The sequence below is a fragment of the Orcinus orca genome, chromosome 6, assembly GCF_937001465.1.
Source record: "Orcinus orca chromosome 6, mOrcOrc1.1, whole genome shotgun sequence".
Taxonomy (NCBI): Eukaryota; Metazoa; Chordata; class Mammalia; order Artiodactyla; family Delphinidae; genus Orcinus; species Orcinus orca.
In genome coordinates, this window is record NC_064564.1 from 66,574,238 (window position 1) to 66,591,733 (window position 17,496).

Consider the following 17,496-nt stretch of genomic DNA (forward strand, 5'->3'; position numbering starts at 1 on the left):
ACAAAGGCTGTCCTTTCCATATCCTAGACTGATAAGGCAACACAATGGGTTTTGTGTTATTTTCCTTTTTAACACAATTTGTAAAGACAGTTTTGTCCCTTGCTATTCCAAGCTTGTAGTTTATATAGTCATGACCTATTTAAGAAGATTTTGAAGAGTCAGTGTCAAAAAAAAATTACCTCCATGTTAGAGACAAAGTGCCAAACATCTGAAAGTTAGAGCTCTAATATCAATAACTTGGCCTCTCTGTTCTTATTATAAAAGAGAAGACTTGAGTATTATTACGAAGTATCCACGTTGCTGTGTGTCATAATTTAGTTGCAATTTACCCAGTCAGCACTGCTCTCAGAGGCTCCTTGATGTGTGTTACAGACCCTTTCCCACATGCATAGATAGCTGACTTATAAGGCAACAAACACTGGCAAAACAAACAAACAAACAAAGCCTGTCAATCTTTATCACTGAAATAATTGAGAAAAGCCATAGTCAGAAAATAAATATAAGCCTCAAATATCCATTGTTATCAGCCTGAGTATTGGCATCTACATCATCCTCTGTTAAGAGTCTATTGATAGGATGCTCACCTAATGTCGTGTGGTCAAGAGCATCATTCTTTCTCTTTGGGCTTCAGCACTTTATATTCAGAAAACAGTTATCCACATTTAACATCCCATTAAGGGGTCAGTTTCTTTCCAGAAAAGAGACTTCCACAGATGTTCAAGATTAAGAGAGGTGGGGTCCAAAATCTACCCCTCCCCCCCACACGTCTACTTGAGAATTGCTGAATGTAACGAATGTTGCTCCTGATGTTGATGCTGTGAGCACAAAGAGGCAGAAACTTCCAATATCCTAGACTTGAAAATGGAGATACAGCATCGTATCTTAGACGGAAAAGCTTGAGGTCCTTTTTCTGTTCTGTTTTCTTTAAATCTGTGGAAAATTCCTGGTACTTCTTGATGTTTATTCCAGGGCAGAATAGCCCACCAGTCTTAAAACGTCTTAAATATTGATCCATGACCACAGCCATGCTTCATCCTCTCTGGAAAATATCAGTGGGGTTATTGGCCTTTGGAATGACCTTTCTTCTCACAGAGATCTTCACCTTACTAATAGCTTCTTATAAATATGCCACCCTGACTCAATCGTAATAGTTACACGTACAGGGAAATTGGTGATATTTGTTACTTTCTTCTCACCTACCTAATGACTGTGAATGGCTCCTCTGGAAGAAAAATAGAACAGGAACAACAACAAGGCATTGCTGAACTAGCTGCCATAGCCCACCCTGATCTATCTCTCATTTAAATTTCTGGGTGGATAACAGGATATGGAGGCCTTTGAAATGTATGCCAGGGTCACCAGGGCACCTGTCTTAGCCAAATACACAAAAGCCTGTTCTCTACATAAAGCCCAGGCTCCTTAATGCAGTGTGGTCTGCGAAACTTTTATGAGCCTAATTACCAGAGTCCTATATATTTCTTGATAATGGAGGAAAATAATGAGCTAGGTCTCCATGGCTGTCTTCAGCTTACTATTAAAAACCTAAAAAGCCTAGGAGTCAACTTTGATTCCTCCCTTTGCCCAAGCACTTTCATATAGAATTAACCTGTAAGTCCTATTAGCTCTGCCTTCAAATACATTTTAAGCCTAATCAGCTCCACTCTTCCACACCCAGCTCACCAGTATCCCCTTCTCTCTCAAGTACAACAGCCCCCTAACTGGTTTCCCAACATCCAGTCTTGCTTACCCACAACCTTCTACTTTCACCCTACCAGCACGCCTGGACTTTGCTCCACACCACAACAGGAGCTGCCCTTTAACATGTAAATTGAATCATTGAGGACTTTCTGCTCACATCTGTGTTCCCACCATACTTAGAATAAAGTCCAAACTCATTTTTATAGTGTGAAAGGCAGCAGTAACCCTGAGCAGCTGATTGATGCACTTCCATCTCCACATTCTCCTTTGTGTCACTTCCTGGCGAAGCAGGAGATGCTGATGTGGGCATACACGTGTCACTCCAGCAAACAAATGGCTTGACTTGTGGTTCAAGTATTCGTTCACATCAGTTTGTTTTCCATGGATTTTAAATTTTGAAATGTACTATATCATCATTTTAGATTAATTATAAACGCACATTACAAACCATCTATTAGAAGGTCTGTAAAAGGAACTATAATTTTTAAGTGCCAATGAAGTTGTTTCACCTCTGAATGCCAAATCAGCCATCTTTATTTCGTTCCCACATTCCAAACAAATCCACTTCATGAGAAGCCCAAGATGATGTTTTTTTAGTCCCCTTGGATTTTCAATCAGGAAAGTGAGTCATGACAGTAACAAGGAATGCTTGAGGTAAAATAGAATTCCTTTTCTTGAAACCTCTACTTTAGTGCATTAGCGTGAAGCAACATGGAGTTCACTCAGCCATTATAGTATTCAAATGTGGCAATGTGTTCTTTTCATATGCTTCCTCTGAGACAGCAAGTCATATGGAGCCAGAATTCCCAAAGTGAAAGCCCACGAGCCATTCTAGCCCGAGTCAAGATACCCGCATATTACAAAGTGTCTCATCTCTGATGTAGAAAAGGCTGTTCCAAGGAAAGCCTCTGCTTAATGTTTTAACAGTGTGATCTGGAAATCACCTTCATCTTTTCCCCTCTCAGGTGGGGATAGTTGGAGAAATTGGCTCCTAAGAAACTACATCTTTTTTCAAGGGAAGGACTGTTTGTTCATTAGTGGTGAGGAGTCTATTGAAGTGAGCAGAAACCAAGAGACAAAGTTCTTTGGATTAGTCTTCTTGCCTCCTTTTCTGAGAAATAATCTTTAGTTGCTTTTCTGTTTAGTTGCAAGGAGAAAAACTTTTCTCTGTTTTAATCATCTTCCTCAGAGTAATGGTTGGAATCATTCTCCTGAAGAAGGTGTTCTCCCCTCAGAACCAGAAACTGGTTTCTGGACAATAATAATATTCAACTGGCCATTTGCACCAATTCGACAAAGGTACCATCCACCTGGACACGAGAATTGGCACTGGGCTTCCCTGGTGGCACAGTGGTTGAGAGTCCGCCTGCCGATGCAGGCGACACGGGTTCGTGCCCCGGTCCGGGAAGATCCCACATGCCGCGGAGCAGCTGGGCCTGTGAGCCATGGCCGCTGAGCCTGCACGTCCGGAGCCTGTGCTCCGCAACGGGAGAGGCCACAACAGTGAGAGGCCCGCATACCGCAAAAAAAAAAAAAGAATTGGCACTAATTTGGGAGCCATGTCTATGGAACCAGTGGTCTCTTCAACAGAGTATTTCTTCAACAGCAACAGCCAACATTTATTAATTATCTTTGCATAGTACTGGATGGGGTGCTGAAGATACAAAATGGTAGCAAACATCTGAGGATTTGATGCTCTTTCCATCTGTAAGAGCCAAGAGCCCTTCTCTAATTGTGAATTTTTAAATATATGCTGTTTCTTTTCATTCATTTCTATAGCCAATTGTTGAGTCTCGTCTTCAAGAGAAGGTATAGAAAATTCATTTGTGGTTATTACAATAGTAACCTGACATCCTTCAGATGAAGAAAAAAAAGCACATATAAACAGCACATGTTACTACTGAACAAACCACCACCCAGCTAGTTTCTTTTCAAATTTATGGATTATATTGACTTCTGAGGTCTCATCTGGCAGTGGCTTTCAAAGGCACCTGGCTGTACTTGGCAGGAGTACTGCATTGGAAGTTAGTTCTAAAAGTTCTTCTGATGTCGTCAAGAGACTCGTGTTTTCAGTTTGTGACCATGAGAAAGGTATGCAAGAAGCTGTTTTTTAATCTACCTATACCTCTCTTTCTCACCTTTGGAGAAAAATAACACTTTTTTTCTCATTTCTCATCTAGCATTCTCATCACACTTTCTTCCGAATGTTTTTCTTTCACCTAATGCGTTCTGTTTCAAAGCAGACTGAACTCTATGCCTAACACTATGCTGAACAAGAGAAAGTCTTCCCTTTGCCACAGGACTATGAGTTAATCCCCTTGCTTTGACCTACTCAGAGCTGCCCAAGGGACGATATCATTACAGAATTTTTTTTCACCGCAGAATTTTTTGACATGAAATGTCTAAGACCACTCTGGATAAATTTTCTTCTGGTTGGCACTTTTTTTGTAAAGAGGATTTGGCAGAATCAGACTTTTCTTTCCTTTCTCCCCATCACATCAGATTCTGAAATAGACAACCAACCAAGTCACAGCCAATTCTGCAGTCAAGATATTCCAAAAAACCTGGCTCTTGGTTAAATGTGTCCTGCATAATTCATTTTTGTAACATATCCTGGATGTCCTCTCCTCCTCCCTCTGCATTTCCACAGGGGAATAATAGTGTGATACCGTGGGCCGTATGTCACTGTATACAAGAAAAAATATACTTCTCTGCCTTGGACATTGATTACTTTGTTTTCTTGACTTACAACTTACTCCCTAAACCCAAGTGGAGAAACGTTCCTCCAGAACACTCCACCCTTTCTGTTTCCCACAAGTACTCACTCATTATAATATATATGTGTCTTTTTTAAAAAGCCTTGGTGATCATTTCACCTATAGCCAACTTCACAGCCCTCATTTTGTCATGCTCTGTGGAGGCTCAGGCAGTCATTTTTGAGTCTTAGTCTCGTCCAATGTGATAAATTATTTGTAGTTAATATTGACCCAGACTCTTGTAAGGAGAAAGAAACACTAAGCCCTTCCTGGGGATGGCTTCAGCTCTTCGACTAGTTTGGAACAGAGTCCGCAGATGGACATACAGCTCTTGGCCTGCTTTGGTCCTGCCCAGATGGACAGTGTTGCAATTACCCACACTTCCCCAAGGCTGTTTCTTCATTTCTGAAAGCTGGTCTTGATTGTCTCAGAAGCAGAATTCAATTTGCAGTTCCCCCAGTAACGTGCTGTGATTCATTCGGGGACAAATCTGGATTGAACTGAGTCCAAGTGTCTCTTTTGTGAGACAGAAGGGAAGTATAAGTAGATACTATAGTCACCCAGATGATTCAGCCAGGAATTCATGAAGTGATTCATAAATCGTTATAAAGACCACTAAAGACTACTAAAATGGAGCACTGTCTGGCTATACAAAGTGGGGTATTATCATTGGGGGGTTTTTTTAGATGTTAAATCAGATGTGTAATCCTTAAAACTGTGCTTTTCTTTTTAGGTTTTGAAAAGGATTCCTTTTTTCCCCCTCTGCAGTCAGCCAACTGCTAAAGCCATTTTTCATTGATTAGTTTTCACAGATGAATTTTAAAACCACTACAGATGATACCCCACAATTCTTTGGGGGAATGAAGAATACCTCCCCAAATCTGCCATAGACCAGTTTCTATTCATTATTTCTACTCCCTGGCAGCAAATCAATAATATTTTTCATGTGAATGCAATGAAACTAGCTGTTCTGTTGCATTCTTCCTTCTTTGGGAGGTCTGTAACCCCCATGGAAGAAAGAAGACGGGGTGGGGGGTAACTATCCAAAGCACATACCAACCAACATCTAATCTAGCTGATCATGAAAACACCTGTTTTCAAAGTGTCAACCCCCAAAGCAGTGCTAAAACATACAGTCCCACATGGCTTGCACTGCTTGTGTATACAGTACGAATGAAGAAAAGTGAGACATATTTATGACATGTGCTTGATTTGCAACACAGCCTATTAGTAAATTTTGTTTGAAGAAATACAATTGTTAGTTGACATAGAAATACTTTGGATTTATACACAAGGGAAAGAGTGTAACTGAAAGGCGTTATCCAGCTGGAAAGACTAAAGGTATAAGCCTGGCTTGGGCACAAAGAGCCCCAGTTTAGAAATGAGCAAATTCACCAAAGCAAACTGGGAAATCCCATTGTCAGATTTTTGTTGTTGTTGTTGTTGTTTGCGGTACGCGGGCCTCTCACTGTTGTGGCCTCTCCCGTTGTGGAGCACAGGCTCCAGACGCGCAGGCTCAGCGGCCATGGCTCATGGGCCCAGCCACTCCACGGCATGTGGGATCTTCCCGGACCGGGGCACGAACCCACGTCCTCTGCATCGGCAGGCGGACTCTCAACCGCTGTGCCACCAGGGAAGCCCACATTGTCAGATTCTTAAAGGCAGTAGGTTGCTGGTACCCCCATCCCCATCATCTGGTGATGAGGAGAAAAACCTCAGACGCCCACAAGAGTCCTCTTCCATCCTCCCTCAAGCCATCTCTCTGCCTTGCTTTGCATCTTCACTAGAGAGTGTCTTACCTTCTTGGGATAAAGTGGTATCTGGAGAACTAGCTGTGTGACTCTGGCAAATCATTTCATGTCTCTGGGCTAGATACAGTGGTGCTCCACTGCCCTTCAGCTCAAATATTCTGTGATTGTATGGATTTGTGAGCTCAGGATAATTCGTTGGGAAAGCCAGTACCAAAAAAATGAGACTCTTACAGAAGACCACAACTAACTGCTCCTGGAACTAGGAAATTATCCAGATGAGTAAAAGCCTCACCTTCTTTGAGCCTCTTTCCATGGTCAAGAGAGAAAAAGAGTGCTAAGAGTTTTATAATTTTTCGAGCTTCATAGATATTCTAACACAGTGCTATTAGACAGCTCTCAAGCATTGGGTATATTTTAAATCAGGGATACCTTAAATGTACATTCTGTTTAGAGCAGTCATTCCATAAACATGTGTCAATCATCTGAAAGGTGTCAGACATTCTCTGTTTAAAGTACTTGGATATCTGTGTGTTCCTAATTTAAAATTGTTCATAGTCCACCCCGCCCCTCACCTGCATCCTTTATTTTTCTCTGTAGTACTCATTTCCTCTAGCTCAATACATAGTTTGTGGGTTTAAAATTGTTCATTGCCTGCTTCCTCTCACACAAACAACGGAGATCTGTGTCATGTGTTACTCTCTCCGTAGTGCACTCGGAGCACTTGGTTGGTGTTCAGTAAATACCTCCTGAATGAATAAATGAATATATTATCTCAGATTTTATGATCCCCAGTAAGAGTCGAGGTTAACTGTATTTTGCACTTGAAACTGAGGCTGGGAGAAATCAGGGTATTTATTCAAAATTACCCGGCTGGTAAGGGATGGAGCCACACTCCAAGGCTGGAGGGTCTGACTTCTACTCCATCTGTCTTCTACGACAGCCGTCTGCTTCTCCTGCCATTTGCAATTTCTCTGCACATGAACCTCACCAGTTGTATGTGTTTCAATTGGGACCTATTGTTCTATGAAACAATCTAAGATTGAGTACTGCATCAGCAGGAGAGCTCTTTGCTTCTGGCCCACATCACTGCAAGGTTGGGAAGCTCAATGTGAACAGAGGGTGGGAGCAGGCCACAAAAGAGAAGGAGCATAACCAAGTAAATACCCCCAAATAATCAGACATTTCCCAGGGTGTATATAGATAAATATTTGCAGAAATCTTTCCAAGGTGGTTTTTAAATTTATTTATTTATTTTTATTTTTATTTATGTATTTATTTTTGCGGTACGCGGGCCTCTCACTGCTGTAGTCTCTTCCGTTGCGGAGCACAGGCTCCGGACGCGCAGGCTCAGCGGCCATGGCTCACGGGCCCAGCCGCTCCGCGGCATGCGGGATCTTTCCGGACCGGGGCACAAACCCGTGTCCCCTGCATCGGCAGGCGGACTCTCAACCACTGCGCCACCAGGGAAGCCCGGTTTTTTATTTTTTCCGCAGATCTTTGGTGAGCACTTTAAAACCTGTTTCCTTCTCTCTGTCTCTTTTTGTTTTTGCAAACCATTAAACCATGGCTTATGCTAAGGTTATATAAACTCCTCCACTAAATGAGTGGAAATGGTTGACTCAATTCTCTGGTTTGCTTTTGTGTGATCTGCTTCTGGTAAGCAGTGATGTTTTTTAAAAATTCTGTTGTGTGCATTTTTACATAACAATCTTCTATTGTTTCAAAGAAGTACGAAAGGCCAAAGAAGAGACTGGTAAGCTATATCAAATGAAATCTGTGAAATGTCAACTGCAGATCAGCAGCTGGGGAACAGAGTTGGACCCAGAAAGACTTCAGACAGTCTGTCTTCTGGCTCTTGGACACTGCTGTCACTCAGAATGAATGAGAGTGATGTCGTCTTGTCCTGACATAGTGGGGGAATGAGATATTCCTTAGGAGAAAAATTATAAATCACTGCAGTTTATACTCAGCATCAAAATTATTTGTTTATTTATTTTAGTATCAAAATATTTAATTCATCTTCTTTGGAGTTAAAGAAAAATTTCCTGTTTGGGGCAGAAAATTCAGACCATATTAATTTGGCCATGTGTGTGCGTGTTAAAAAGACTAGGTTAAAAAAAAAAAAAAGACTATGTTGGAAAATAGGTGAGGACACTAAGAAAATGGAATTTCGAGGCCCCCTCTACTCTACCTTCAGTAACAATAACATTTTATGTTTTACTTAGCAAGTTTCTGTTTAAGCATGCATGTTTTTTGTTTGTTTGCTTGCTTCTGGAGTAAATGGCCTCAAACTACTCAAGTTTCTTGAGTCTCTTTGGCTGTTTAAATAACATTCCTGGCATCTCTCTTGCTGTGATTTAGTGACTGCTTTTGGTTGCTCCCAGGGCCTTGCCTTGAACAGTAGGGCTCTCTCCTTGTCTTCTCCTCTCCTGCCCTCTCATCCCTGATTCTAATTTGCTATTTCTGTTTCTATGAGCTAGTTAACAAGTAAGCAAGTTTATAAAAATTAAATTTAAGTTAATAGATTGTGAGAGATTTTTCAATAAAATACAATGTAGTGTTTTTAGGCAGTAACAAAATTGATTCTATGTGCTGTACTTGAAAGTCAGTCATTTATGCACTCGTTTCTTACACTGGGCTTTTTAGTGCTAAATTCTTATTTATTTCCTTGTTCCTAGAAATTGTCTGGATCACAATCAAGATCACATCTTGTTACTTTCCATCTTTTCTTTCTATATGTAAAAGTTAGAGTTTTTGTACCAATTCTTTCTTTTCCAAAGCAAAGACTACTTTAAGTGTACATTTATTTCATTTAGAATAGTATATATTTAAATTTTTATTAATACTTTATATGGAGTGACATACTGTATTTTGAAATTATATTAACTTATACCATATAATCTTATTTATTTGAATAACATGGTGAAAAATCCAGACTGAATTAGCAAAAAGCAGAATGTAGAGTCGGTTGAAGGCTCAGTAAGTATTATTTTATCCCCCCCAGGTCTCTGAGATAGATGATGCTAAAATCTTGATGCGTATGTACTTCCACATTTTTTCTCTTTGCTCAACATTGCTATTACATTAAGTAATATGTGGTAACCAAGAGACAATGGCCAGGGTGTGAAATTTGTGTGAATAAATAGATAAGAATGATTTGTAATTAGCATATAATTATATACTCTCTAGGTAGATAGATACATAGATATATAATTTATATATAGATATATCATCTAAATATAGATATAGAGGTCTGTTGTATGAAATTAACATTCCAGATGACACCTAAAATGCTCAGATGAGTTCTGTTTAGTTGGTTGAATACACCCCTTTTTTATAGCTAGTAATCATAATTCACCCTATAGTCACATCATCCCAAATTATAAAAATGTAAGGTTTTATATTGCTCACAATCTTTGCCTCCTTCCCCTTCCCCATACACATTTTCTACTCTTTGTTAATCAAACCTTCATTTGTGAGTCAGACTTACTGTGCTGTGGGGGAGGGATTTGTGAAACAAAATTATTCTCCTCCATCAAGCTGGTGATACTAAGGTCCTACTTCTAAATACTGCAACTTGCTCCATCTACACATCTCTGCTCCATCAGTCCTTAAGAGAAAGGACAAGTGGCAGAGGTATCAGAAGAGAAGACTGAAAAAACACCAAGAGCATGTTATATCTTTTATTCCCAAACACAGAAATATAATTAAGAAGGCAAAGGATCTTGCTGCTTTGCCCCCAAAACACAAAATTGAGATGCCAAAGATGGCTATTTAGCAATGACATAGGTTTCCTTCCAATTCAAATCCACCCCTTTCCCTCCCTCCCTGGACATCTTCCGTTCACAGAATTCTGGTGTTGGTTGGTGATGTGGACTCCTTCTAGCCCCAAAGTCTGTGATCTCACAATTCCTCCTGCCTCTCACACAAGCCCAGAGCAGCCTGTGAGACACATTGAGGACATGTTCCCCAAGAAAATAGCCTCTATACGGGGAATGCCAGCATACAAGTTTTAATAGATATTCTCAGGACAGTGCCAGTGTTCATTTGCTCTGTTTTTCCTCAAGGCCATTCAGCACATCTTTTCAAGCTAATTCCAGTTAAGATGATGTGCTTGGAAAATATATATTTACCAGGCACAGGACACTCAGTTACTATTCTCTTCCAGCTGAGTGAAGATCTAAGTTCTTGATTAAGCAGGCATCCTAACCCAGCTAGTTTCTTTAAGCCTCCTCTGACTTGTCTTCTCCGTAACTTAACCAGTCCAAATCCTCCCTTCTTGGCTCCTACATCATCTTACATAGTCTTATCAGACCTCAGCAAGGGGAATGCAAAAACAAATGGGATTTCATCCCATGGTTTCTTACTGCAGCAATACAAATGTAGAAGCTCTGCCTTGTTAAATACTATGGTTCAAAATGTTGAAAATTGCTTGATAAACTTGACTGGTTCGTCCTCCCTTTGATCACCTATGGCCCTACACAAAAAGCCCAGAAAAATGAAGTGACCTGTTTCTATGAAATAAGTGGTGTACATAGATGGTGACACCTACATGTTGGCATAAAACAAAGCCTGTCTTTCTATACAGTGTAAGAAACAGCCTATTGAAGGTTTTCAATCACCTGAGCCTTTGCGGGGAGACTAAACGCTTCATTGCTAATATAGTTTTCCTGCACATCATTGTGATGCTTGTTTTCACTGCACTGACAGAGTCCCTGCTCCTTTCTCCACCACACTTGCACCAGCCCCCTACTGAACTGGCAGATTGAATGTCGTTTTGATAGTCTGTGGTCATTGTTCAACTTTAAAACTGTTCGCACGAGTACACTTCAAGGGAACTTCAATGTTAGAAAGTATAAACTGTCCTTTTAAACCTAGTGAGTCAGATCCTGCCATTTTTCTGTACAATTAGAAGATCAATGGGTAGTTATCCATTTTATATCTCGGGTTAGTTGATGATGTCACCTTATTTAAACACCTGTATGTCCCACCTCAGAAACTGCCATAATCTCATTATGATTGGCCCGTGTGACTGCAAGAGATGTCCCAAATCGTGTGTGAGGTTCCTGTTACACCCTGGGCAATGTTCTTTGCCAAGCACAGAACCCACACAGATCTTTTGGGTTCGGGATTTCAAACCACACTTGACCTTTGAGGTTTAAGTTAATTTATTCTTGGCAAAAGAAAATGTATAGTTTAAAGAGAATAGGACTAGAGAGGCTTATAATAAAGTCTTGTAACACTTCTTGGACCTCAGATGTGTCTTACAGAACAAAATGTTTATGAGGCAAGTGTAAATGAATCAGAAACACACAGATTAAATTTCCCTTAAAATGCAAACGGGTCTAAAAATTAGCAGAAAAGGGGTCTGGCAAAGATGTGCTTTGAATTTCACCAAACCCAGAGTATTTGAAATGCATTTTAAGAAGCTTGACAAACTCAGACTGTGACTAGATTTTCCCTTTGTTAATCTCTTTTATTCCTTCAGTATCTCAATTGAGAAGTCAGTGGTTAAAAATGGGAGAGAAAAGTCTTAAGTTTTTTTTAAAGGGCTTTTTGTCACACTCTTATATAGCCAGAATAGGGAATTAGAATTTGGCTTTGAAGAGTTTGTCTTTTTTTTTTTTTTTTTTTTTGCGGTACACGGTACGCGGTACGCGGGCCTCTCACTGTTGTGGCCTCTCCCGTTGCGGAGCACAGGCTCCGGACGCGCAGGCTCAGTGGCCATGGCTCACGGGCCCAGCCGCTCCGCGGCATGTGGGATCTTCCCGGACCGGGGCACGAACCCGTGTCCCCTGCATCGGCAGGCGGACTCTCAACCACTGCGCCACCAGGGAAGCCCGAAGAGTTTGTCTTTGCTCCTGCTATTTTACATCTCTTATGTTTCCTTTTTATAATTGTTTCCTCAGGTTTGCACCTTCTGCCCCATCTCCTCACCACATCAGCCCCCGGAGAGTGCCTGCTCCTCCTTCAATAATGCAGAGAACACAGCCTCCCCATACCCAGCAGCCCTCAGCATCACACCTGAAGTCTTATCAGCCAGAAACAAGCTCTTCTTTTCAACCAAATGGAATCCATGTCCATGGTAAGCAAGTAGCTGACAGTCCCTTGAGTTTTGAAAAGTGATGTTGTGCTGTTGCTTTTAATCAAGTGTCTTAGTTACCTGTTGTGGATTTCAGATGTCCTGCTATACACCACCAGGCTTTGGCTTTAATAACTTTCCTCTAAAATTTCACAGTTAATCAGCATGAAATCTTGCAGTATCTTCCTGGCTTTGACCCTAAGATGGTATGACTTAGGACACCGCCAAGTGGTCAGCCCAAGGTGATGATCCATTCATTGACCCAGCACTTTTAACACCTCATGGTTAGGCCCTAACAATAGCATCTTGTTTCCTAAGCAGTAAACAGTGTAAAAGGGAAACAACAGGAGTCCTTTGGCCCACGCATGCCTCTCTTCTCACAGATCTTTGCCCCCATTCCCATATGCCCAGATCCTCTCCATCCTTCAAGGCCCAGATGAAATGGCCCTTCTCTCTGAAGCCTTTCCTGATCTCCTTGCTGGATGTAATCTCTCCTGGCTTTAAACACTTGATTGCATATCACCTGTATTTCTGATATTATTGATACTTATGCTCTCTCTCCCTTGTAATTTACTTCTCTGTGAGTAAAACTTGTCTTCACTGGTAATGTGTAAACTTCTTTCTAAAGTCAGAATTTTCTGACCCACTGTTCTTTCTTTTAGAGAATTTAGCACAGTTCTTCACGTGTTGTAAAGACACATAGATACTGGATGAGTTCATGGAAGAAGAGGAGGGAAGGAAGGCAAGAGAAATCATGATGGTTTTCAAAATGTGTTTAACCCAGAACATGCATGGAGAACTAAGTGTAGCTTAATTTCTTTTCTTTACTTAAACCAATTTTGCTGACTCAGGCAGATATCTTAGTGAACATCCATAGAAAGTTGAGTTGTCAAATCATATAGACTCAAAGTATACATAGGCTTTTACTTCCTAGGGACAGACACACCTTCTGTATAAGCAGAAGGGATACCATACATTTAAACTGAGAGTTTCAGCACCTGAGAAACATGACTCTTCTCCATCTGTCTCATGTTGATTCCTGAGTTTGCTCTTTATGAGTTATTACTTGAAATTAATGGGTGGTATGGTATCCCCAAACAAATCTAAATCAGTATTCAAGCTGTGTGGATAAGTGTGAATAACTTCCCAAGATGGCAGAATCAAGCAGTACTATGGAGCTAGGTTTGGATAAGAACATCAAAGCAGGGGTCTAGACAGCCAACGAGGAGACAAAATGCAGAGAGTGGCAGGTTGTTGGAAGGGAAGAATCTTGGAAAGCCCAGGGCCACTGGCTCTGGCTCAAAGTTCCATCCATTGCTTCTCCCCTCTCCCTGATACTAGTCACACAAACCCCCCATTCCCCAACAAAACTTGGGCCTTTGGTAATTTTTACCTTCTTCTGTCAGTAAATTTCTTCTCAAGCTTTATTATGTGTTTACTCAACCAAGAAGCATTCCTTGAGTGCCTACTATGCGTAAAGCAATGAATGTGTGAGGAAGACAAACAGAGCACTCTGTCTTCTGAGGGGGGCCTCCCAACCCTGACAAGGAGTTCTCCTAATGTGGGGGAGATTCAGGTGCTCTGAAGCCACCCTTACCTACAGGCAGGAGGCAAACAACATGAGTTTGGGGTTTGTGGAATACAGAATAGGTCACTGATTCTAAGACACACAATTTTTACCTTCATGTTTTAACACTGCTGAAATCTGAACATATCCCAGTCAGTGGCATCATGTAACTGGCAGTGATTTTTCTTTCTGGTGCTATATAGAACAATGGAGCATTTCACAGTCAATGGTGTCATAATTCCAGTGAAATGCAGTATAACACACTTTGATTACAATTGTGAAAAACACATTTTAAAATTTCAAAAATTAACCTACTTGCATGAAAAAATATGGGAAGGAAATTCTCCAAAATGTTGACAGTTTTTTTTTAATCATGGTGGTAGGATAATGGGTGGTTCCTTTTCTTCTTTTTTCTGCTTTCTAAAGAAATTCTAAAAGAGATTTTGGAATTAGACCAATTTGAATGCAAATACCAATGTACTCAACTGTGTGACTCTGGACAAATTATTGAGCCTCAGTTCACTTTCATTAAATGAGGGGAGTCTTACCTACCTTCTCTCATCAGTTGTTAGGAGAATTCCACAAGCAGAGCACCTGGTACTGTGCAGGAGCTTAACTAATTAATGTTCTTCCTTCTACTCCCGTTTCTTTATTAGACTCTTTGAGAATAGGAATAATATTTGTAGTCTTAGGGCAAGCATAATACTTGGTGCAAAGTAGGCATTTAGTAAGTATTTACTGAATAAGTGATTGACACTTTCTCATTCACCAAATGAATAATGAAACAGGACGGTACAGATAATGGGATTTACCTTATCATTTTGCCCTGCCTCTTGGCAAAAGACTCTTCTGCCATATTTCTCATTTTTAGTTGAACAATGAATTTTCTCAAGTTTAGCTGAAACTTGAAATTGTGGTTTTATTTTTTAATTTCACTTTAATTGTTAAAAATTCCCATGGCCAGTGAGAAACTGCTAATAGTGTTACCGATCCTCCCTAGTTACTCCCCAACAAATGTCCTTCTGCCCAGTGTTGTTGGAGCCAATAGAACGAGACTGAGTTCGTTTCAGAAGCAAAGGAAAGCTTATGCTTTGATCAAAGAATGGAGAGGCTCCGGCTCCTGCTCTAGAGCACAGGCTCTCCCAGAAAGGCTGGAGGCTGGGCTGCTTTATAGGGTTCTCTCCTGCCGAGGGGTGGGAGGAGTTCCTGCGGGTCCCGTGCAGCATTTCTGCAAATAGCATGCCGTCTTCATCTTCAATTGCAGTGTCGTGCTCAGTGCTTCTGCACAATGCATAACAAGCTGAAGTGTCCGGCGCAGCGGTTCTGCACTGGGAACTCAAATCCAACATATTAAGTGCAAGGCCCGCTATAGGCAAGTGAAAGTAAACACAAAAGAAGAGGTTATCTTATCACCTAGGTTGTGTCTTATTTTTCCCGGGGACCCCAGTGGACTTTGCCAGTGACAGTAGCAGCTCTAAAATAGATACATACAGCAAGCCTTTCTGGAAGAGATCAAGATATAGTTATGCAAATTGGAAATCATGACTTTCTCCCAGGAGGAGGGGCAAGTGGCTGCAGTGAAGAGCTTGCAAAGAGAGTGTTCATGCATTAGCCCCTGGGCAACTGCTAGAATTTAGGGAGTAGGGATCCAGATGCAGACTTAGCCTCAAGCATTTTTTCTGAAAATGTTTTTGTGATACTTTCTGGGCATGAGCATTTCTCTTCAACTACTCCTTAGGATAAGGGCCCAAATTGATCTAATATTTTTCAAGCGGGCGATACAGTGCTGGGAGTGAGGGGAGCAGAGACCCTCTAAATGAGTTGCTGTTATTGGCCGTGCCTTTCAGCTTTGGTTGCACTAGTTTGCTCGATGGTGTTATATAGCATCTTGGTGACAAGGAACTTCACCCCCATTAAAAGTAGATTTTTAAAGCCCCAAGCAGTGTCGGGATTGCTAACATGATAGCTACAGTGAATATTTGTTCTTTCTTTCAAGAAGTTCATGGCTTTAATGAGTGTTGTCACCCCCATCCTCTCTGTGCTCCCTACTGCAGGTAGAGGTCAGAGAAAAATGTCATCACTGTATTTTTAGGGATGGGAACTGAGACATAGAAGAATATTAAATGTCTAGGCATTGCTGCCTTGGCAAAGTACACAGGCGTCTTTAACAAGAAGCCCACATCTCCAAGCCACATTCTTAATCTACCATTTTTAAGTCAAAGGCACATCAAAATAAATATGTGTTTATATCTATCCATGGAATATACGCTTGTATGTAGATGCTGTTGCATTACATAGAGCCATGAAAGGTTAGTACTCAGAGTGGCTTTAGTCTTATAGATGAAGAAGGAAATGAGGTCCATCGAGTTTTGCTCATGGTGTACTAATTGATAAGAGCTTAGATGTTGTGTGCTCTATGTATATATTTATTACGAGGTATTTTGTAAAAGGCACACTTTGAAAAGATTAATAGCACTGCTTTTTCAAGTTCCCTTAACCTAGTGGATGACCCAGGACCAGAGCTCAGTTTTGTTGATTCTGCACCCACTTCATCCATTCATACTGCCTTCGTTAGTAAGGGTGGATAAGGTGTCATTTCTTTTAATGTTTGAATACTGGTAGCATTTACAGGTCTCTGGGTGGCATCTCCAAGGCAACTTCCTAGTACATTTTAGTCTTTTATTTAAGATGTAAACAGAAGGATAACTCTTTCCAATCATTTAAGCTTGTTCTTCAGTCTTTTCTTTCTCTTTAGGACCATTCTCTTGCCCGGGCAAGCTTCAGAATTTTGCCTGGATTAGTTGCCTGAGAGTTGATATTTGTACATTTTGTTATGGTACTAATGGATAATTTCTTTTTAAATGCTCTATTCACTCCAAGCTGTTAGAATGCTGTGGGAATTCCTAGAACAGGATTTTCACAACCTTCCCGCTTCTGGACCCATCAAGGAGAGGCCAAGTTCAATTCAGCAAGTGTTTATTGGTCACCCACTTTTGTCAGGCAAACATGAATGTCATTTAATCAATGCAATGTGATATATGCAATAACAGAATGTATCAGAGGCTCCCAGTTTATTCAGAAGAAGGTGTCAGAGAAGGGGTCCTAGAGGTGAATAGAGTTTCTTCTCGAATAGAGTTTTGTTTTTGTTTTGTTTTATACTGGAATATAGCCGATTAATAATGTTGTGATAGTTTCAGGTGCACAGCAAAGCGACCCAGCCATACATACACATGTATCCACTCTCCCCCAAGCTCCCCTCCCACCCAGGCTGCCACATAACATTGAGCAGAGTTCCCTGTGCCATACAGTAGGTCCTTGGTGGTTATCCGTTTTAAATATAGCAGTGTGTACGTGTCAGTCCCGAACTCCCAGTCTATCCCTCCTCCCCACCCTTCCCCCCAGTAACCTTAAGTTTGTTCTCTAAGTCTGGGAGTCTGTTTCTGGTTTGTACATAAGTTCATGTGTATCATTTCTTTTTAGATTCCACATATAAGTGATATCATACGATATTTCTCTTTCTCTGTCTGACTTACTTCACTCAGTATGACGATCTCTAGTTCCATCCATGTTGCTACAAATCGCATTTTTTCATCCTTTTTAATGGCTGAGTAATAGTCCATTGCATGTCCAGTGGTTAGGACT

General features: G+C 40.9%; 1 protein-coding gene across 1 annotated transcript in view; it reads left to right on the forward strand.

Annotated features, from left to right (window-relative positions):
- The window catches only part of GLIS3 (GLIS family zinc finger 3), a 375,244-nt gene that overhangs the window by 333,350 nt on the left and 24,398 nt on the right, over positions 1 to 17,496 (forward strand). Inside the window, exon 8 of the mRNA XM_049711314.1 lies at positions 12,115 to 12,290. Within this exon, the coding sequence (XP_049567271.1) occupies positions 12,115 to 12,290 (176 nt within the window). The remainder of the gene's footprint in view (positions 1 to 12,114; positions 12,291 to 17,496) is intronic.